The 22,085-nt window shown below is 41.0% G+C and overlaps 2 protein-coding genes across 9 annotated transcripts; one reads left to right on the top strand and one right to left on the bottom strand.

Moving 5' to 3' along the window:
* Positions 1–3,489: 3,489 nt before the first annotated feature.
* On the top strand, positions 3,490–6,094 carry LOC127335954 (calcium-dependent protein kinase 12). The gene is made up of 8 exons (XM_051362691.2): positions 3,490–4,299; positions 4,434–4,577; positions 4,653–4,805; positions 4,898–5,007; positions 5,094–5,261; positions 5,342–5,469; positions 5,713–5,812; positions 5,879–6,094. The coding sequence occupies exons 1-8, from the start codon at positions 3,558–3,560 to the stop codon at positions 5,936–5,938; spliced, it is 1,605 nt and encodes a 534-aa protein (XP_051218651.1). The 5' UTR covers positions 3,490–3,557; the 3' UTR covers positions 5,939–6,094.
* Positions 4,354–11,133, bottom strand: LOC127335955 (uncharacterized). Of its 8 annotated transcripts, none has more exons than XR_007873096.2 (16): positions 10,871–11,133; positions 10,666–10,726; positions 10,452–10,558; positions 9,821–9,889; positions 9,678–9,732; positions 9,556–9,603; positions 9,269–9,426; positions 7,911–8,149; positions 7,629–7,719; positions 7,418–7,546; positions 7,177–7,330; positions 6,645–6,739; positions 6,335–6,569; positions 6,220–6,249; positions 6,139–6,156; positions 4,354–4,727 (listed from the first exon to the last, which is right to left on the bottom strand). XR_007873096.2 is itself a non-coding variant. In XM_051362693.2 (14 exons), the coding sequence occupies exons 1-13, from the start codon at positions 11,069–11,071 to the stop codon at positions 6,384–6,386; spliced, it is 1,593 nt and encodes a 530-aa protein (XP_051218653.1). In that variant the 5' UTR covers positions 11,072–11,133; the 3' UTR covers positions 4,354–6,101; positions 6,335–6,383. The 8 variants fall into 8 exon arrangements, 3 of the variants coding, with proteins under 3 accessions (XP_051218653.1, XP_051218652.1, XP_051218654.1); XR_007873094.2 differs by lacking the exon at positions 6,139–6,156 and adding an exon at positions 5,935–6,101; XR_007873093.2 differs by lacking the exon at positions 6,139–6,156 and having other exon boundaries at positions 4,354–6,101.
* Between the last annotated feature and the right edge of the window lie 10,952 nt (positions 11,134–22,085).

Below are 22,085 nucleotides of genomic sequence, written 5' to 3'. Positions count from 1 at the left end.
AATTCCTCTGTTTGTGAGGGAAATCCACTAGATCTAGATCTTGGAGAAATTTGGTGTTCCTCCTCCTATTTGTTCTTCCTCTCTTATTTCCCCAATAGCTTTTGTAGGTTTGTTGGAATTTGAGAGAATAACTTGAGCATCTTTGTGGTGTTCTTGCCATTGCATTTGGTGCATCAGTTTGACTTCTCCGCGGTGATACGTGGAGGTGAAAGTTCGTGAGACATACACTTCGGGAGCTTGTTCCTCTTGGGTCTTTTGATTCTAGACGGCTTAGTGGTCTTTGTGGTGTTCTTGGGGCCTCCAATTAAGTTGTGGAGATTACCTCAAGCTTTGTGCTTTGTGGATTAGTGGTGTTCTTGGGGTCTCCAATTAAGTTTTGGAGATAGCCCCAAGCTTTGTGCGGGTTCGGTGACCACCCTAAGGTTCCATAGTGGATCGAGGACATACCTTTTGGTGGGAATTCTAGAGGAGAATATGCTGGCCTCCGTGCATTTAGAATGACTTATCCTCCACACCGCTCCAACGGAGAGTAGCACTCACAAAAGTGTGAACTTCGGGATACATCGTTGTCTCCGCATCACTTCGGTTATTTATATACCCAAACTCTTTACTTATGCACTTTACATTGTGATAGCCTTCGTGCTTGAAGTTATATATCTTCCTATCACATAGTTACTTATATTGCTTAGCATAAGTTCTTGGTGCACATAGGTGAACCCTAGGTATATAGGTTTTGTGCTTGACAAATTAAACACTAGTTTTATTCCGCATTTGTTAAGCCATATTCGTAAAAGTTTTAAACCGCCTATTCACCCCCCTCTAGGCGGCATCTGTGTCCTTTCACCGTCTTTAGCTGGAAAAGGAATCATCGGCCACATCAACATTTGTGGGCTGCTCAAATATTACTTCTAATCTTTTTAAAATAGAACTAAATAAGTTGTAAAACCCATTTAAAAGACATCCACTAGAAAATATATCTAAAAAGGATTGTTTGAACATCTCCTAGAAAGCTCCATATGTAAAAAAATGATAAAATTTGTTCCAAATTTGCAAAAAAAAAAATGTTGATGCATTTAAAGAAAATGTTCACCTAATCTATGAGTTGCTCATAGTTCTGAAGACAATCATACTAGATTTACTTCTTTGAATATTTTATATTTATGTAAAAACAATGAGAAATTTCTATTGGAATATATGGCTTAGTTATTGGTTGAAAACCATAATGTTTGCAAGTTTTAAGAACAGAAGCTCAAAGTTATATATTGGTGGAACACGTATTAAACTCAAGAAGAAAATACTAAAGAAATAAACATGCACTAAAAGAACATATGGCATGTCACGGTTGTTAGCATCACAAAGGTGCCTTAAAAAGTTTAAGCAAAACATGCACTACATATGTAAAAAAAAAGGATTATTCCAACATATCCTAGAAAGCTTCATATGTAAAAAAAAAAAGATGAAATTTGTTCCAAGATTCGCTAAGAATGTTGATGCATTTTAAGAAAACGTTCACCTAACTCGTGAGTTGCTCGTAATTATAAATACAAACATGATAGGTTTTTTAATATATTTTATTTGTCTCAAAACAACAACAAATCGCTATTGGAGCATAAGTCATATCTATTGGTGAATAAACATATTATTTGAAACTTTCTACAAAATATGCTAGAAAGTATCTATTGTTGGAACACATAAAAATATACAAAAAGAAATAATAAATAAACATGGCACGGAAAATAGAAAATTAAAAAGCCATGAAAAAATAGACGAATCTAGAAGTATGTGGAGGGGTACAAAGTGTACTTCTCTGCCCAAGCTTATGGTGCAACCGGTGCCCAAGATTGGATTCATACATCCAAAATGTATGCAAATCTTCGTGTTTTTACAACATTGAGACTACAGGTATATATCATGGAACTTTTTTAATCCAAATATATAATACAAATCCATAAGTTAAAATAAGAAAGTATGATGTGATATTGAAGCCTAGTTCTCCCAATTTGTATTGTCTTATAGTCGTAACATAATATGTTTTTTTTGTTCTCAAGTTGTGGGAGAAATTTGGATATACCTAATTGCATTTTATTTAGTGACATCTTCACAAACACATAATTGCATTTTATTCCAAAACGTCCTATCTCCTCCTCATATCTTTTACTCAAGATAGATATTAACATCCATCCTAACCTTTATCCAATCTTCCCTTGACATTTCTCACATTTGACGGGAGTGCATCGTTTGTGCTCTCTCGACCCTAGGCTTCTTCCCACCTTTTTTATTTGGTTAGGAGCACCTTCATACATGGTGGTCTTTTGATGGTTCCTTTTTCTAGCTTGAGTCTCGATGGTAACCTTCTTTCCTCTTGCTGCATCTCGAGCAACAACCCTTGCATTGTACGGGAACTAGATCCGAACTCTATCCTTGCCCTAAATTAAGAAAGGATGGAGATTATGGCGAGCTTGCAGGGTAGATGCCCAATACTCATTTTGTATACCTATTTTCTCGCGACTTTAACTAGTGTTTTCGACAACATCTGTACCAGATGCACACTAGATACATTCCCCAAGAGGGGTATGAGGAGGATCCTAATTTCATATCGGAAATCGGAAAACTACCATTGTATAAGCAAATGCATCTAATCTATTGGGTCTATGGGTTGGCCAGGCTTCGGTCTTAGATATCTCAAGCGGGGTACGCGGAGGTTCATCATTTCATATCGGAAATCAGAAAACTACCATTGTACAAGCAAATGCATCTAATCTATTTGGTCTATGAGCTGGCCAGGCTCCGGGCTTGGCTTTGCAAAGCATGACCTAAAAATGTCATTACTTCAGCGTTAGAAATTATTAATTCAATTCTTTTAGATAATAATTCGATTATTTCATTTGTTTCAAAATATAATACTCCCTCCATCCTATGAAACTTTTCTTAACTTTTGAGGGAGTACCATATTTAACATGTTGTGGGCTTTTCTTGGGCTAGGTTTCGGCTCAAGCCCACATGAACCGTTAGGCTATTGGGCCAGGGCCAGGCCCAGTATTAGTTGGGTGTGTATGTGGCATCTACTGGAATATTTTCAACATAGGCACGGTTTGCAACGAAGCATAAGAAGATGCCGAGTTCAGACTCACGTAACATTGAAGTTCTACTTTCATAGTAAAATCAAAAGTGAGAGTGACGGGAAATATAGCATGTCTGTGCGGCACTTTCAGAAAAGAAACTCGATGTGCGGCTGTGCTCCGTTGTTTCTGCATTACACCGACGCGGAATAAAATCAGGGCCCAAGATAGCGTGATCCCGAGGCCTGATTAGTTCCCCTTTGAATCTTTCTTTTCCCTCCCACGAGAACCAAACAGCGCATAAAGCTCAAACCCAGGACCAAAAGCAAACAGTGAACGCGCGAAGGGGACAGGCATAGCATATCAGCCTCATCCATCACGTCAAGCAGCTCCGGCCGTCGTCTTCCTTCCCCCTCGCCCAAAAACCCCGCGAGCTTCAGAACCTCCATCTTCGTTCCCCTCAAAGAAAGGCGAGGCGATCGAAGAAGGAAGTTAACAATGGGGAACTGCTTCACCAAGTCGTACGAGATACCCATCACGTCGGGGACGATCGAGCGGCCGCCGACTTTCACTCAACAGCCGACAACGGCAACCGCCAATCACGGTAAGCCGCCAAGGCCGCCGCCGTCGACATCGCGGCCGCCGACATTCCCGAAGCCGTCGTCCGGCCGTCCGCCGCTGCCGAGCCTCCTGCCGGGGTCCATGTCCCGGAGGCCGTCCCGCGCGGCGATCGGCCCCGTGCTGCAGCGGCCCATGGCGGACGTGCGGTCGCAGTACAACCTGGAGCGGAAGCTGGGCAGCGGGCAGTTCGGGACGACGTACCTGTGCACGGAGCGCGCCACGGGGCTCAAGTTCGCCTGCAAGTCGGTGTCCAAGCGCAAGCTGGTGCGGCGCGCCGACGTGGAGGACATGCGCCGGGAGGTCACCATCCTGCAGCACCTCAGCGGCCAGCCCAACATCGCCGAGTTCAGGGGCGCCTTCGAGGACACCGACAGCGTGCACCTCGTCATGGAGTTCTGCTCCGGCGGGGAGCTCTTCGACCGCATCACCGCCAAGGGGAACTACTCCGAGCGACAGGCGGCCGCCGTGTGCCGCGACGTGCTCACCGTCGTCCACGTCTGCCACTTCATGGGGGTCATGCACCGGGACCTCAAGCCGGAGAACTTCCTGCTCGCCAGCCCCGCCGACGACGCGCCGCTCAAGGCCATCGACTTCGGCCTCTCCGTCTTCATCGAAGAAGGTCAGCACCATGTATCACACTATTTACACCGGAGTCTCAATGAGTTGAGCATAATTCGAGGAAGAAGAATTCACATTAACAATTAAGCTCAGCATTCCATACTACATATGCCATCTTTTCCTCGATAAATGCAGGAAAGGTGTACAAGGACATTGTAGGAAGTGCATACTATGTGGCACCAGAAGTTTTACATAGAAATTATGGGAAAGAGATCGACGTCTGGAGCGCTGGAGTGATCTTGTATATTCTCTTATGTGGGTCGCCGCCTTTCTGGGGAGGTACATTTCCATACATCTTCAGCTTAACATACTGTACTGTATACATCCCGGACTAAATGTTGCAAATCTGAGCAGAAACGGAGAAGGGCATATTTGATGCTATACTGGTGGGCCAACTTGATTTCAGCAGCAGCCCGTGGCCGACGATATCTGAAAGCGCGAAAGATCTTATCAGGCAAATGCTAAACAGAGATCCCCAGAAGCGTATTACTGCAGTACAGGCCCTAGGTAGTACACAGCCTGGGGTTATGCATGTAGATCTCTTTCTGCATTTGTATAATTTATATGTCACCCCGATAAATCAACGTCTCCCTGTGCAGAACATCCATGGCTAAAGGGTGGTGCATCTGACAGACCTATCGATAGCGCAGTCCTATTAAGGATGAAGCAATTCAAGGCGATGAACAAGCTAAAACAACTAGCGCTCAAGGTGAATCCTCCTTGACAAAGATGACTGCTACTTTGTCTTCGTATAATTAAAAGCTGACAGCACTGCCCTTTTCATTGCATCTCAAGGTAATTGCAGAGAACCTATCACCAGAGGAAATCAAGGGACTAAAACAGATGTTCAATAACATGGATACAGACAAGAGTGGGACAATCACAGTTGAAGAACTGAAGATTGGTTTGACAAAGTTAGGATCAAAGATTAGTGAAGCAGAGGTTCAGAAGCTTATGGAAGCAGTAAGATAACTTCTAGTTTGTTTGACTCTTTCACCATACGTTAAGTGTATCAAGATTTCACTGACCATACTGTGATTCAGGTGGATGTAGACAAGAGTGGCAGCATAGATTACACGGAATTCCTCACTGCTATGATGAATAAACATAAGCTGGAAAAGGAGGAGGATTTGCTCCTTGCATTTCAACACTTTGACAAAGACAACAGCGGGTAATACTAATTCTGCTAACTACCAAATATATTTTATCTTACACGCATCACCATATATTAAGAGTTACAAAGTTAACCAATGCTAAACTTCTGGAGTCAATTTATGTACCAGCTCTTTTATTCAATGTTATAAAAAAAATGCGATAATGCATGCCGTTCTTGCATTATTTTCTGCTTGGACATAACAACTCAAGGGAGGGTGTGTGATGGTGGTTAACTCTGCGTGCATAATAATAACTGTAGGTACATATCAAGAGAAGAACTTGAACAAGCCATGACAGAGTATGGAATGGGTGATGAAGCAAATATTAAAGAAGTACTGGATGAAGTTGACAAAGATAAGGTGAGCTTTTTTTCCCAGCTTAGTGCCATCTAACATATTTGACCACTGTTGTTGTTAAATTCACAGGACGGGAATATCGACTATGAAGAGTTTGTGGAAATGATGAGGAAAGGAATATATACCTGAGGAAACTAGGGCCTCTTGATGAATGGAGTTGTATAGAGATATTTTAATGTATACCACAAAGAAGCAAACTGTAAATTACAACTCAGGAGCAAGTTGCTTTGCTAATGTGTATGTATAATTTTATATAGACAAGCAATGCTGCCATATTTCAGAACACTTTTTCCTGTCATAAGTTTTAGTATGCATTAGTAATACATTACCTTCCACAAAGACCTGCACTTCAACAAAGTCACAGAAATGAAAACAAATGGAAAAATAAAATAAAATTAGAACTGGCTAACCTTTTATATATAAGTTGCATGATAACGGCACTGGTCATAGTGTAAAAAAATACAATTATGTCATCGGGAAAAGATAAAAGAAAGAAAAGGGCAAAGGGAGTGAGAGTTGGTTCACCTTTTATGAATGAGTTGTATGATGATGGCCTAGGAAAATTGCAATCATTTCATGGGAGAAAAAACTCTGAGAAAGGAATCTGAGTCTTCAGCTCATTGGTTCTTCTGTTGAGATCACGCACTGTCTCTATATGAGGCTCATCTCCTTCAACTGCAATGATTTTAGCGAAGTCTCCATCGCCAAAATAGTCCACCGTCATATTAGCGGCTTCAAGTCCAGTCACATACGCTTTTTCCTACCACACAAAAATATATCCATAAATACAATTTCCAGTGACTATGAATCAATTTCTGACCTACAATCCCCTCACCTTTGAGAAGGACCCATGTCGGTTGACTATCCAATCACCGGCAATAAACAAATTTGGAACGGATGTTGTTCCCCGCACTGTGTGCTTGTAAGAACCTGCAGGCAATATTTTAGTCCAAAGACTCAAGTAGATATTTATCAGAGGTAATTTAACCTCGAAAGCACATACATATGCACTACAGGTGTCAACCAGCAGGATGTTTCTGGAACCCACATATAATATCACATGCACTAAACGGGATCGAGCATCGGATACTTGGTTATGTAACAGTTCAAAGCATCAGTGTACAGCAAACTGTCGATTTAATTGGTAATGGAATACTGCCAATCTACGCATCACGAATAATTGTCGTGGTTACTGATAACTTGGTTATCCCCAGCAAATGGGCTAAAAAGGCCAACACAACCCTATTTTGTCCAAATCTGGGGGGGGGGGGGGGGCAAATGTCCCTTTTATTACTACTTTGTTAAAAGCCCATGGGCTGGGGGCGCCCCCCAAACATATATTACAGTACGATAAAACTTAATTCTACCTGGAAGAAAATGCATTGCGGATCCAGGAGATCTTCTGACAAATTGCTGGATCACAGTGGCCCCCTCAAAATCGCCTATACATTTAATAAGTCGTGATGAAGCTTCAGAAACAATCTGTTTATCATTCAGTGGGAAAAGATGGCTACCATTATACTGCAAAAAAATGATATTTCCATGATTAAGATACATGCTTTCAGAAAATGCTCTTTGTAGAGTTGGTCAATAATGAGTTGAACATACAAATTCAGCCTCCACAACTGTTCCTGGTTTGTCACTGTAATCATCGTATACAGAGGTTAGGTCAAAGAATGTCCAGCCAGATAAATCATCATAGCTGGAACAAATGTTAGCGACCTTTGGAACTGTGACCTGTCATTCACATATCACAGAACTGTATCATGATCATATCATGAACAATATCCTTAGTCGATGAAGTATATTGTGTGCTTACCTTTTTATCAAACCATAATTTTACGGTGATCACGTCAACTGTTGACAGATGCAGAAGATCAGTGAATTCTTGTCTTGACTGTAGAAACGGACTACATAAAATGTGGTGGTCATAAACGCTCATAAATATTTTTTAAATATACATGTTGGAATTTGAGAAACCTATAGCTCAACAAATAATATATATTTCCAAAGCAATCTTATATCTCAAAGTAACTAAATATAGGCATCTAGGGCAATACTGGCCCAGTAGGCATGGAATGACCACCTCAGGATTTGTTACCTGTTCCGAATGATAGATTGTAGAGGTGAGAGTCCAGTGGCCAAAACAAATGCATCTGCGTCATATACCTCCTCACCACAGACAACTTCAGAGACACATTCGGTGTCCTCATTTATCGTCAAACTTGTAGGAACTCTATTTGCAATGAATTTTATGCCTTTTAGTTCTAGTGATTTTAGCCAAGGAGAGAAAATGGCATCTTCTACTTCCCCACGGCACAACACAAAATCAGAGTTTTCCTGGAAAAGAGGAAATTCATGAGAAATAACAAAGCGGAGACATACTCCCTAGTAGTTGTGAGACAACAGTTTAAGTTCTTATAACTCTTTAAAGGATCGCGGATCACTGAAAGGATAGTGACGTAGTCCAGTTAAAGTAGGGAGTGCTAGGTGCCTCCGCAGTGCATTGTACACAGTGATGGCAATGGCATGGATGATGAGCAGACAATGTTTACTAATTCAATTTGAGTAGAGATATATAATATGGCGAAGGTGATATCCTTCTCGAAGAATCCACCTAAAGTGTCATTCTAGCAATGTTAACAAAACGTTACGATATTTTATTAAGTCCCTCAAAATGGTCTTTTGGTGAGTTATTCAGATCGTAACTTGGATCTTTGATTAATACTGAGTTATTTAGTTTAGTAAAATATGTTTGTTGTTTGCTCTCCAGTATTATTTGGTAGGATTTCGTTCATTTTTATGTCTTGTGGCTTCAAAGTTCACTGGAAAATACTTGTTCTTATGTTTATGTAAAAAGTAAAATAAAGCAATTGAGCACTACATATCTTAAGAATTTTGGTAGTCAGTGCAATGCTTAAACGCTAGCATTCTTAATGTAAATTAAAAGAACAATTAGGTACAGATTAATACGACAGGAAGTTGCAAAATAATATGACCATATATTTATGACTCATCTGTGTTCAAAGGTGAAATTTTGTGAAATTGAAGCACTTTATTTTTTCCTTATCAGTATACAATTCCAGGTGTCCTAGTACATTTCCATTTACAGTATGGAAGTACACACCATCCCTAAGACCAAGTGGACATAGACATGACAGAACATTGGTGCCAAAAACAAGATTAAAAAGAAGATATCTGGGAATAGAAATCGACCAGTTTAATTAAAGTTATGTTGGCTCCATTTGAAAAGGGAATGGAACAGGCTTAAGAACTCATTTGCCTGAAATTAATCAAAGGCAGGAACAAAAGTGCCTCCAAAATTGAAACGAATTATATCTGAGACAGTTAAAAACTGCTAAAAGAATTTACATTATGACTTGAGGGATCATTAGGAAAAAATGGTTAAACATTTTATGAAAGCAGTCACAAGAAACAAGGGTAAGAAAAAGAGGGAACCTGGTGGGAGAGCATATAATAGTACAACATCCCCAATGTTGCAGCTGCACTACATTGCTCACCAGGAGCAAACAGGGCAGCCTGAATAGCTGGTTCAAAAATTTCCTTGTAGAGTCTTTGAGAGCACCCGAACATTTTGAAAAGCTCTCTTGCAGTTACTGCAGGGAAGATCACTCATATTTGAGAATGTCAAGACTTTCACAGGAACATGAGGCAGAAGTGATTTACTATGAACCAACTAGCAGCTTAGAAAAGTGAACATTGCTTAGGAAATCAAATTTCCTCACTTGTATCGTACTTCCTCCAGGCAGTGTCTGTATTGTCGAAGTCAATGACTAGATAAAAACAAGGGAAAAGTGGTCAGAAGTGAGCTTGTTAACAGTAGAGCTGGACATATGTACAACTATACCTGCAGATAGGACAGGAATTGATGTCAATCTATCAATCAGAGGAAGACTGGGGAACTGTAACAGAGGAAATTCATGATACTGTGAGGTATTTAGAACTGGAGAAATTGGTCAGCAGCACAGATATTTAATGCGGCAACCATACTTCAGGATACGCAAAGATTCCAAAGGGAGCTGGCAATCGAGGCTGGTCATGGAACACGGGGAATTCGGCCTACAGGTAGATCAGAACAACAGAAGATGTTTCAGGATTCAGGACAGATATCAGCACAAAAATCATTCAAATCAGTATTACAGTCAATGTAAATGACGTGATACATGCTATATTCTAGACATGATTTTCTGGAAAATTTTACACTAGCGTCCATTGTAAGAAATAAATCGGACAATAAAAGACTTCAATATTTTTTTTTGCGAAAAAAGGACTTGAATCTGAATTACCAAAACCACAAGGACTTGTCAGAATGATCAGGAGCTTTGTTAAAAATCACTACAATGTCCTTAAGTGTAGTTTGGGGCCTTCTGTTCATGTCAAACGTGGCTAACTCTAGAAGAAAATCTCATTTCTAGTTTACCATTTTTACAGCCTTACCAGCAAGCTACTAAAAATAGACAGTGAGCCATCTAAAGATAACAAATGCAGATAAACAAAAAGGTCCTTTTTTTCCAAAGAAGTAAAGGATGCCCTGGAAATTAGGAAAATCCATGTACATCACAATTTCAGTGTGTTCAAGTGCACAGAATTCACTGAACAAAACAAGAGATAGAGATATTACGGCAAGTCCTTGTGGAGAATAGTACGCCGCTTTAGTCCACCCCGTGAAAGGGGAGATCCCCAGCTCATCGACTAGTGAGAAAATGTTTCGGTATGGATACCAGAACCCTAGGTGCAAGCAACGTCACGGTGAAAGTATATTACTTGAACAATAATGGCAGACCAAGTAAACAGATACCGACGGTGTGCAAAATGGGAGCTGTCAGCTGAAGTACCTCTGAGACCGACCTCCTCCCTTGGGCCGCTGTCCGCCGCGAAAAGCGTAACATCGTATCCCTGGTGACGACGAACAGAAGCAGTAAGCAGCCGCTCGTTGTCGCACAAGCTGACGATGAGCACGAGAGCGTGCGCTGCGCTACGAATCGAAGGCGGGAAGGCGGCATGGCATGAACAATCGGGCACAGGCACGAGGAGTGAAACCTGTTTGACGAGGTGGTGCGCAGCGGCGAGGCCCGCCCACCCGGCGCCGGCGACGGCGACCTTCTTCCGCCGCGGCTCGCCCCCGGGAGGCGCGTCTGCCCGGATGGAGCTTTGTCGGCGGCGGTGGAGGCGGACGGAGGAGGGCGGAGGCCACCGGCCGCTGGTGATGGGCGCGGCGGCGAGAGCCGTGCACCAGCACATTCCTTCGGCGGGAAGCTTCGGGGATCGCAAGAGTGGGGGCAAGAACGAGTGGCCTGGTTACCGCGGCGAGGTGTTCGCTCGGGTGCGCCACGCACGGACAGGGCACGGCCAGTCACTTCGGTTTTTTTTTCTTCTTTTACAAATCTGATCTATAGGAAAAACTATTTTTTTATCAGACTGACTTGGTGAAACTATTTCGAAATCTGATCCCTGAATTCGGCACTATCGAAAATGAGCGGAAAATTGTCCAGACCGGCGCCAACGAAAAATGACGTTGAATCAGGTCGACGCCAAGCCAAATGGCGCCGAAGTGAGGTCGGCACCAAGGGCAATGGCGCCGAGGGTGATTCTGTGTTATTTTCTGTTGGCGCCGACCTACACTATTTTAAATTTATTCACTGTGACATTGAACCACATGTGTTAGATTCCCTAATACTCCTTCCATTCCTTGTTATAAGCCATGTGGGTTTTTTGCCACGGAAATTAAAGAATGTACAATTCGGAATAATTACACCAAATTTTAGCAGGATTACCACAGGATAATTGACGTGAGAAAATAGAGAACTTTGTGTAAGATAAGAAAATGTAAACTAATCCATAAAAAAGTTGTCCAGACAAGTGATGTAACACAATACATCCTATATTCTAGAATTTTTCGCAAAAAAAGCTATATGGCTTATACGTAAGAATAGAGAGAGTAGTTTCTTCAAGGTGATCAAAGAAGAAATCAGTTTTACGTAGGGGTTAGATTTTTCAAAAAATGCTTCACTTCAACCTCTCATATGCTTCGTATTTTTCAAGCATCTCATTGCACACTATAGAAGTAAAATGAATTTGAAAAAAAAAAGTACAGCGTAAAAGTAAAATGCTATAACACCTAGCAATCTTACTCTATAGTCTAAGGGTTCTATCACTCCTCCTACTGTGATAGACCCTAATCTTAATTTTCTCATTTAACCTATCAAAATCTCAATCTTATCACTGCTTACTTGTATCACCCCTCAGTTTATTTCAAAGGTGCAAAAAAATTAATATTTTAAATTGCTAACAACAAGTATTCATCACTTGTCCTGAGAACATATCCACAATATATTCATCAATTGTCCTAACAACTCTTATGCATGAATTGAGCCAGCCTGAAATTGAGAAGTGGCTCTCACAATGTCCGATAACTGGGCTTCAGTAGGGTGTGTTTGTTAGCCTGAGCCAACTCAGAAAATCTGTCCTCATCCCACTTTTCCCACCAGAGATAGTGTTCGTTAGGTCGGATGGACTCATAGGGCTAAGCTCACTTCATGCGGAAAAGGGCTCTGGGCCTGGCCAGGTTGAGAAGCAGAAAACAAGCTTCGCACGTGAGCCTGGCCGAGTTGACCCGAAAAATTGTGTCGCGCGCGTCCGCGAAAGACCTCCTGCTCGGCCCCGCGTTAGGGCAACTCCCACCCCTCGTTCTTTTCCTCCCCCTTTCCTCCCACATGCGCCTCCCGAGCCGCCAGTCCTCTGTTCCCCAATCCCGCAGCCGGCAAGCATGGGGGGCACGCGCGTGGTCGTGAGCAGCAACCGCCTCTCCGCTCCTTGTTCGACGCCACCGACGGGCAGCAGCCCCGCCGCCCCGCCGCTCCTCGTTGACGCCGCCGACGGCCAGCCGCCCCACTGGACCAGGACGACCACCGCCGGTCCCACCGACAGCAAGCCATCCTCTGCGTCGTTCGGCAGCGCCACCACGCCGGCAACTGGTAGGAGCGCCACCACGTTTCTTCTTCGTTAATTGTTATATGGTTGGAATTGGAAAAATGATACATGTAGTAATTGCTATAATGTCTTGGATAATGTGATACTTGGCAATTGTTGTGCTCATGTTTAAGCTCTTGCATCATATACTTTGCACCTATTAATGAAGAAATACATAGAGCATGCTAAAATTTGGTTTGCATATTTGGTCTCTCTAAGGTCTAGATAATTTCTAGTATTGAGTTTGAACAACAAGGAAGACGGTGTAGAGTCTTATAATGTTTACAATATGTCTTTTATGTGAGTTTTGCTGCACCGGTTCATCCTTGTGTTTGTTTCAAATAACCTTGCTAGCCTAGCCTTGTATCGAGAGGGAATACTTCTCATGCATCCAAAATCCTTGAGCCAACCACTATGCCATTTGTGTCCACCATACCTACCTACTACATGGTATTTCTCCGTCATTCCAAAGTAAATTGCTTGAGTGCTACCTTTAAATTTCTATCCTCTACCTTTGCAATATATAGCTCATGGGACAAATAGCCTAAAAACTATTGTGGTATTGAATATGTACTTATGCACTTTATCTCTTATTAAGTTGCTTGTTGTGCGATAACCATGTTCCTGGGGATGCCATCAACTACTCTTTGTTGAATATCATGTGAGTTGCTATGCATGTTCGTCTTGTCTGAAGTAAGGGAGACTTACCACCCAAATGGTTAGAGCATTGCATAATGTTAGAGAAGAACATTGGGCCGCTAACTAAAGCCATGATCCATGGTGGAAGTTTCAGTTTTGGACAAATATCCTCAATCTCATATGAGAAAATTAATAATTGTTGCTACATGCTTATGCATTAAAGAGGAGTCCATTATCTGTTGTCTATGTTGTCCCGGTATGGATGTCTAAGTTGAGAATAATCAATAGCGAGAAATCCGATGCGAGCTTTCTCCTTAGACATTTGTACAGGCGGCATAGAGGTACCCCTTTGTGACACTTGGTTAAAACATGTGCATTGCGATGATAATCTAGGTAATCCGAACTAATTAGGACAAGGTGCGGGCACTATTAGTATACTATGCATGAGGCTTGCAACTTGTAAGATATAATTTATATAACACATATGCTTTATTACTACCGTTGACAAAATTGTTTCTTGTTTTCAAAACCAGAGCTCTAGCACAAATATAGCAATCAATGCTTCCCTCTGCGAAGGGCCTTTCTTTTACTTTTATTGTTGAGTCAGTTCACCTATTTCTCTCCACCTCAAGAAGCAAACACTTGTGTGAACTGTGCATTGATTCCTACATACTTGCATATTGCGGTTGTTATATTACTTTACATTGACAATATCCATGAGATATACATGTTATAAGTTGAAAGCAACCGCTGAAACTTAATCTTCCTTTGTGTTGCTTCAATGCCTTTACTTTGAATTATTGCTTTATGAGTTAACTCTTATGCAAGACTTATTGATGCTTGTCTTGAAAGTACTATTCATGAAAAGTCTTTGCTATATGATTCATTTGTTTACTTATGTCATTTACCATTATTTTGATCGCTGCATTCATTACATGTGCTTACAATAGTATGATCAAGGTTATGATGGCATGTCACTCCAGAAATTATCTTTGTTATCGTTTACCGCTGGAATGACGAAAACTAAGCTTGGGGATGCTGATACGTCTCCGACGTATCGATAATTTCTTATGTTCCATGCCAAATTATTGATGATATCTACATGTTTTATGCATACTTTATGTCATATTTATGCGTTTTCCGGAACTAACCTATTGACGAGATGCCGAAGGGCCAGTTGCTGTTTTCTGCTGTTTTTTGTTTCAGAAATCCTAGTAAGGAAATATTCTCGGAATCGGACGAAATCAACGCCCAACATCTTAGAATCCCCGGAAGCATCCAGAACACCCGAGAGAGGCCAGAGGGGGCCACAGGTCCACCAGATGATAGGCCGGCGTGGCCCACCCCCTGGCCGCGCGGCCCTATTGTGTCACCGCCTCATTGACCTTCTGACGCCGCCTCTTCGCCTATAAGAAGCCCCTCGACCTAAAACTTCGGGACGGAAAAACCACGGTACGAGAAACCATCCAGAGCCGCCGCCATCGCGAAGCCAAGATCTGGGGGACAGGACTCTCTGTTCCAGCACGCCGCCGGGACGGGGAAGTGCCCCCGGAAGGCTTCTCCATCGACGCCACCGCCATCTTCATCACCGCTGCTGTCTCCCATGAGGAGGGAGTAGTTCTCCATCGAGGCTCGGGGCTGTACCGGTAGCTATGTGGTTAATCTTTCTCTATGTACTTCAATACAATAATCTCATGAGCTGCCTTACATGATTGAGATTCATATGATGATGCTTGTAATCTAGATGTCATTATGCTAGTCAAGTGGATTTTACTTATGTGATCTCCGGAGACTCCTTGTCCCACGTGTGTAAAGGTGACAGTGTGTGCACCGTGTGGGTCTCTTAGGCTATATTTCACAGAATACTTATTCACTGTTATGAATGGTATAGTGAAGTGCTTATTTATATCTCTTTATGATTGCAATGTGTTTTGTATCACAATTTATCTGGGTGCTACTCTAGTGATGTTATTAAAGTAGTTTATTCCTCCTGCACGGTGTAATGGTGACAGTGTGTGCATCGTGTTAGTACTTGGCGTAGATTATGATTGTGATCTCTTGTAGATTATGAAGTTAACTATTGCTATGATAGTATTGATGTCATCTATGCCTCCTTTCGTAGCGTGAATGTGACAGTGTGCATGCTATGTTAGTACTTGGTTTGGTTGCGTTGATCTGTCGTGCACTCTAAGGTTATTTAAATATGAACATCGAATATTGTGGAGCTTGTTAACTCCGGCATTGAGGGTTCGTGTAATCCTACACAGTTAGTGGTGTTCATCATCCAACAAGAGAGTGTAGAGTCTAGCATTTATCTATTTATTCTGTTATGTGATCAAAGTTGAGAGTGTCCACTAGTGAAAGTATAATCCCTAGGCCTTGTTCCTAAATACTGTTATCGCTGCTTGTTTACTGTTCTACTGCATCTGTATTGTCCGCAATATTACCACCATCAACCACACGCCAGTCCTGGACAGCAAAGCACTTTTCTGGTGCCGTTATTACCGCTCATATACATTCATACCATATGTATTTCACTATCTCTTCGCCGAACTAGTGCACCTATTAGGTGTGTTGGGGACACAAGAGACTTCTTGCTTTGTGGTTGCAGGGTTGCATGAGAGGGATATCTTTGACCTCTTCCTCCCTGAGTTCGATAAACCTTGGGTGATCCACTTAAGGGAAACTTGCTGCTGTTCTACAAACCTCTGCTCTTGGAGGCCCAACACTGTCTACAAGAATAGAAGCACCCGTAGACATCACACCGCCATGACCCGATCTGCACGGCCAGCACGCCGTTCTCTTCTACCGCCGGCACCACCCCGTCCCCTTCTCCAACCGAGGCATCTGAGGTAGTTCTCTCCCTCTATTTCTTTGCAAAAAACTGTGAGTTACATCTGACATCTTCAGATTTTAATGTTGTGGACAGTAGGGGTAAGGTTCTATGCAATTGTATGGATGATGAATACTTGGTATGTCCTGTTTGTTTCATTCTAGTATGTGAAAATGAGTTGTTTTTGTTTCTTTAGATGGATGATTTGGCCAGAAAACAACGTCAACTAATCATGCAAGCAGCCGGCCTTGCAGCTGCATTGGGAGATTACATTATTTTTATCTCAAGGAGAGCTAGAAACCAAACTCCAATGTTATTAGGTCGTAGGATTGATATGGATATAGCTAGGGAATCAAACTTGAGATATATCTATCATTCTACTGACATAAATTGCTCAAATCAGCTTAGAATGAAAAGAGCTCCCTTTTTTCGCTTGTGCAATTTGTTTAGAGACAGAGAATTATTGAAAGATAGTATTCATACTTCCATTGAGGAACAAGTAGCCATGTTTCTCCTGGTAGTTGGCCACAACACAAGGTTTCAAGCTCTTGAACCGATTTTTAGAAGATCTATTGAATTAATAAGTGCGTATTTTAAGGCGGATTCGTTGCATAGAAAACAAAAAAATTCCTACCGTGAACACGCAATCCAAACCAAGATGCAATCTAGAAGACGGTAGCAACGAGAGGATTATCGAGTCTCACCCTTGAAGAGATTCCAAAGCCTACAAGATGAGGCTCTTGTTGCTGCGGTAGACGTTCACTTGCCGCTTGCAAAAGCGCATAGAAGATCTTGATCACGGCGCCACGAACGGGCAGCACCTCCGTACTCGGTCACACGTTCGGTTGTTGATGAAGACGACGTCCACCTCCCCGTTCCAGCGGGCAGCGGAAGTAGTAGCTCCTCTTGAATCCGGCAGCACGACGGCGTGGTGTCGGTGGTGGTGGAGAAAACCGGCGGAGCTTCGCTAAGCGTGCGGGATGTGGTGGAGGAGAGAGGGCCGCTAGGGTTTGGGAGAGGGGGCGCCGGCCACTAAGGGGTGCGGCCACCTTGTGGTCTTGGGGTGGCCGGCCCCCTCCCCTTGGCCCTCATTATATAGGTGGAACACCCAAGAGTTGGTCTACAAGTCTTCGAATAAGACCCCAAACCAAAACCTTCCATATCACATGAAACCTACCCAAGCTAGGACTCCCACTAGAGGTGGGATTCCCACCCTTCCTTGGGAGGGGGTGGCCGGCCCCCTTAGGGGAGTCCACTTGGGACTCCTCCCCCTTAGGGTTGGCCGGCCATGGGAGGTGGAGTCCCTTCGGGACTCCGCCTTCCTTAGTGGTTTCTTCCGGACTTTTCTAGAACCTTCTAGAACCTTCCATAGAACCTTCCGGATCATTTTAAATCTTATAAAATGACTTCCTATATATGAATCTTATTCTCCGGACCATTCCGGAACTCCTCGTGATGTCCGGGATCTCATCCGGGACTCTGAACAAATATTCGAACTCCATTCCATATTCAAGTTCTACCATTTCAACATCCAACCTTAAGTGTGTCACCCTACGGTTCGCGAACTATGCGGACATGGTTTGAGTACTCACTCCGACCAATAACCAATAACGGGATCTGGAGATCCATAATGGCTCCCACATATTTAACGATGACTTTAGTGATCGAATGAACCATTCACATATGATACCAATTCCCTTTGTCACGCGATATTTTACTTGTCCGAGGTTTGATCATCGGTATCACTCTATACCTTGTTCAACCTCGTCTCCTGACAAGTACTCTTTACTAAATCGTGGTATGTGGTCTCTTATGAACTCATTCATATGCTTGCAAGACATTAGACGACATTCCACCGAGAGGGCCTAGAGTATATCTATCCGTCATTGGGATGGACAAATCCCACTGTTGATCCATATGCCTCAACTCATACTTTCCGGATACTTAATCCCACCTTTATAACCACCCATTTACGCAGTGGAGTTTGATGTAATCAAAGTACCTTTCCGTTATAAGTGATTTACATGATCTCATGGTCATAAGGACTAGGTAACTATGTATCGAAAGCTTATAGCAAATAACTTAATGACGTGATCTTATGCTACGCTTAATTGGGTGTGTCCATTACATCATTCATACAATGATATAACCTTGTTATTAATAACATCCAATGTTCATGATTATGAAACTAATCATCCATTAATCAACAAGCTAGTTAAGAGGCATACTAGGGACTCTTTGTTGTTTACATATCACACATGTATCAATGTTTCGGTTAATACAATTATAGCACGGTATATAAACATTTATCATAAACATAAAGATATATAATAACCACTTTTATTATTGCCTCTTGGGCATATCTCCTTCAGTCTCCCACTTGCACTAGAGTCAATAATCTAGTTTACATTTGTAAAGATATAACACCTTGGCCTTCCGGTGCTTTATCATGTATTGCTCACGGGAGAGGTTTTAGTCAATGGATCTGACACGCTCAGAAACGTATGTATTTTGTAATTCATTTGCGTCTCAACGCATCACTTATTTTCAAATGAGTCGGCATTAAATATGTTTGGTCTTCTGGTGGAACCTTAATTCCGCGGTCTAAAATATGTCACTAATATTGTCACACACAATATAGCTTCAAAGTTCTGACTTTGTCGGAACTACACCAAGTTCTCAAAGAACCTCTTGACTTTAACATCCTTTGTCATTGTCAAAACAATGACATACTCTGCCTTATTTTGTAGAATCCGTCACAATATTTAGAACTTTTCTAAATCTAGCATAGACTACTTCTAGCTCATTGTGCTACCTTTTAAACAACACTTAGTCTAATTTGAGATTTGAAATTTTTTTTATATGTGATCAAACTAATATCGGTGCAACACTTTACAGCGATTTGTTTGTCATTACCCCATACAAAACTATATATATATCCTTAGTTCTTCTAAAGTACTCAAGGATTTTCTTACTGTCGTCCAATGATCATCACATGAATCATTCTGGTACATGCTCATAACACTTTTAGAGCACATGACATCTGATTGTGTACATATTATTCATGATCTATAATCACTCATGTGTTTTTACTCATTGAGTGTCAGATACACTCAAGTCTTGTTAAACCTTCACATGACAGGAACATTTTCTTAATATTTCTATATTGAATTACTTCAATATCCATTCTATGTACTTTGACTTAAACTTATTATGTGTTTCAATCTATCTTCATAGATCTTGACACTAAATTTGTTTCAGTCCATATCCTTTCATTGAAATTAATTTCTCAATGAAACCTTTTAATCAAGTATATAATTACATCATTTATAACCCACTATATGTCATCTACATAAAGTATTATAAATATGTCTCAGCGCTCCCACTTAATTTCTTGCAAATGCAAGCCTCTTCATCATTTCTGATGAAATCAAAAACTCTTTGACCATTTCATCTGGTGAAGATTCCAACTCCATGATACTCACTTCATCCAATTGAAGTTTGTATACCTATCTAGTATTGCACGGACCAGCAAAACTCTTGGTTGTATCTTGTATACACCTTTAATACACACTTCTGATAAGTAATGTATTTTTCCATCCTACTAGCATATCTCATAAAAGAAATATGTAGTGATTACTAGAATAATCCACATAGACTATAAGCATTGCTACAGAAGATCTAATCTTATTGTATTCAACTCTTTGAACTTTGTCGTAAACAACTTTTCGACAAGTCGAGATTCTTCAAGGATATTTCATCCAAGTCCATCAATTTTATAGATATATTTACTTTCAAAAAGTATTTATCTATCTTGGATTTCATGGCGCATGGCCATTTTAACGGAGTCAGGGCCCATCATAACTTCTTTGTTTGTAGCTGGTTTATCATTGTTCAAAATCAATCCTTTGTCCACAAATCATTTATTTGATCACAAAGTAAATCATACCTACAAGGTTCAATATGTACTTCGATCTCCATGGCTAAAACACTTTGTAGTCATGGAAGTCATGATCGTCGTGGCCGCTTCCGGAACCAATTCTGATGCTGCGATACTCTAATCATTATGCTCAGGTTCATAAACCTTATCAAGTTCTATTGTCCTCCCACTCAAATACTTCGCTAGAAAACAATTTCTTTGAAATAAGCAAGTAACATTAACAAACACTTTTGTCTTTTACTTCATAGTGGGAAGAATTTCCAATTCTGGGATAACAACAACGACATTTATCCGATTTTGGTTGTAAACTTATTTACATATGCTATGCATACCAAAATTTAAGAAAGGACTATTAGGGTTCATACCCATGCCATAACTCGTATGGTGTCATTCCTACGGATCATGATGATGCTCTATTTAGTGTAAAAGCGGTAGTCTCTAAAGCATAATCCACAAAAATATAATGGCTTTATTTTATTTTATCTCATCATTAATCCAACAAAGTTTGGATACATCTCTTGAACTTAATAATTGTTATTTTGCTCTGGTCAAATAAAAACAATGAGTTGTTCAAATTATGACATTACTCCATGTTCGATGGATAAGTTATTATAAATCTTAATGGTGAAACACACACACATAATACTGACGCTAAAATGCTATAAGGCAAATGATTTGAATTTCACTTATTTGTGGAACTGCCATTTAGGTCATGTTAGAAAGGAACGCATGAAGGAACTCCATGCAAATGGATTTTTGGAGTCATTTGATTTTTTGAATCGTTTGGCGCTTGCAAATCTTTTCTAAAAGAGAATGACTAAAATACCGTTCATAGGCCAAGAGTTGAACAGGCAACTAACTTAGTGAAAACATACATAATGATATATGTGGTTCACTAAACATAGTTGTGTGCGGTAGATTCTTCTACTTCATGAAAACTTTCAACAATGAATTGAGTATATGTGGATATATTCGATAAGGAAGAAGTTTGAAACATTTGAATGGATTCAAATAATTTTCAGCATGAAGTGGAAATCATCGTAATAGAAAAGTCAAATATATATGATTGGATCATGGTGGAAATATTTGAATTACGAGTTTTAGCGAACATCTAAGAGAGTTATGAAATTGTTCTACAACTCACGTTTCTTGGAGTATCATAGTGATGATGAAGTATTCTTTATTATAAATCCTAAGGGCTAGATAGAATGCCAACGATGAACATAATAACACTTTATTTTTGTTCCAGACGTGCATTCCTATCATATTCCTTGTCAGTCACTTAGGCCATTGTATTCTTGTATTGCGTTGTTTTGTATGACACTTCATACCAACCAATATGGTGCAAATACCCAAGAATTTCATTGTATGACCAAACAAGGAATACATCCATAACATGTATATCTTTTTTATATACACCTGAGCTAGACTTTCTAGTCTTTTCTTTCTTTCTGCCAATAATCTTTTGTAGTTTCTCTTTTAGCTTTCCTCATTATTCAGAAAGACACTTCAACATCAATAACTTCTAGGTTTGTTGGTCAAATACCAATAACTTTGAGGTTCTTACTTTGAAGTTGATCATCATATGACAAGTGTTCCGGATTTCACTATTAGTAACCTTGTAATATGATGAACAATTTCACTCATAATTTTATCCATTGTATCATGATGACTTTTCGAGACCATGTCTGTACATGCTAGACTCGTAAAGTTTTAACCTCAGTATTCGCATGTGCAAATCTGGCTTGCACCCGTTGTATGCACACGTAGAATCTATAACACCCGATCATCACGTGATGCTTCGATACGACGAGTCTTAGCAATGGTGCATACTAAGGACGATTACTTCATGGATATGCGAATATTGTTAGTGC

This window comes from Lolium perenne, chromosome 2 (genome assembly GCF_019359855.2).
Source record: "Lolium perenne isolate Kyuss_39 chromosome 2, Kyuss_2.0, whole genome shotgun sequence".
In the NCBI taxonomy this organism is placed as follows: Eukaryota; Viridiplantae; Streptophyta; class Magnoliopsida; order Poales; family Poaceae; genus Lolium; species Lolium perenne.
The sequence above is the reverse complement of the archived record's forward strand: the minus strand, read 5'-3'. Positions and strand labels throughout refer to the sequence as shown.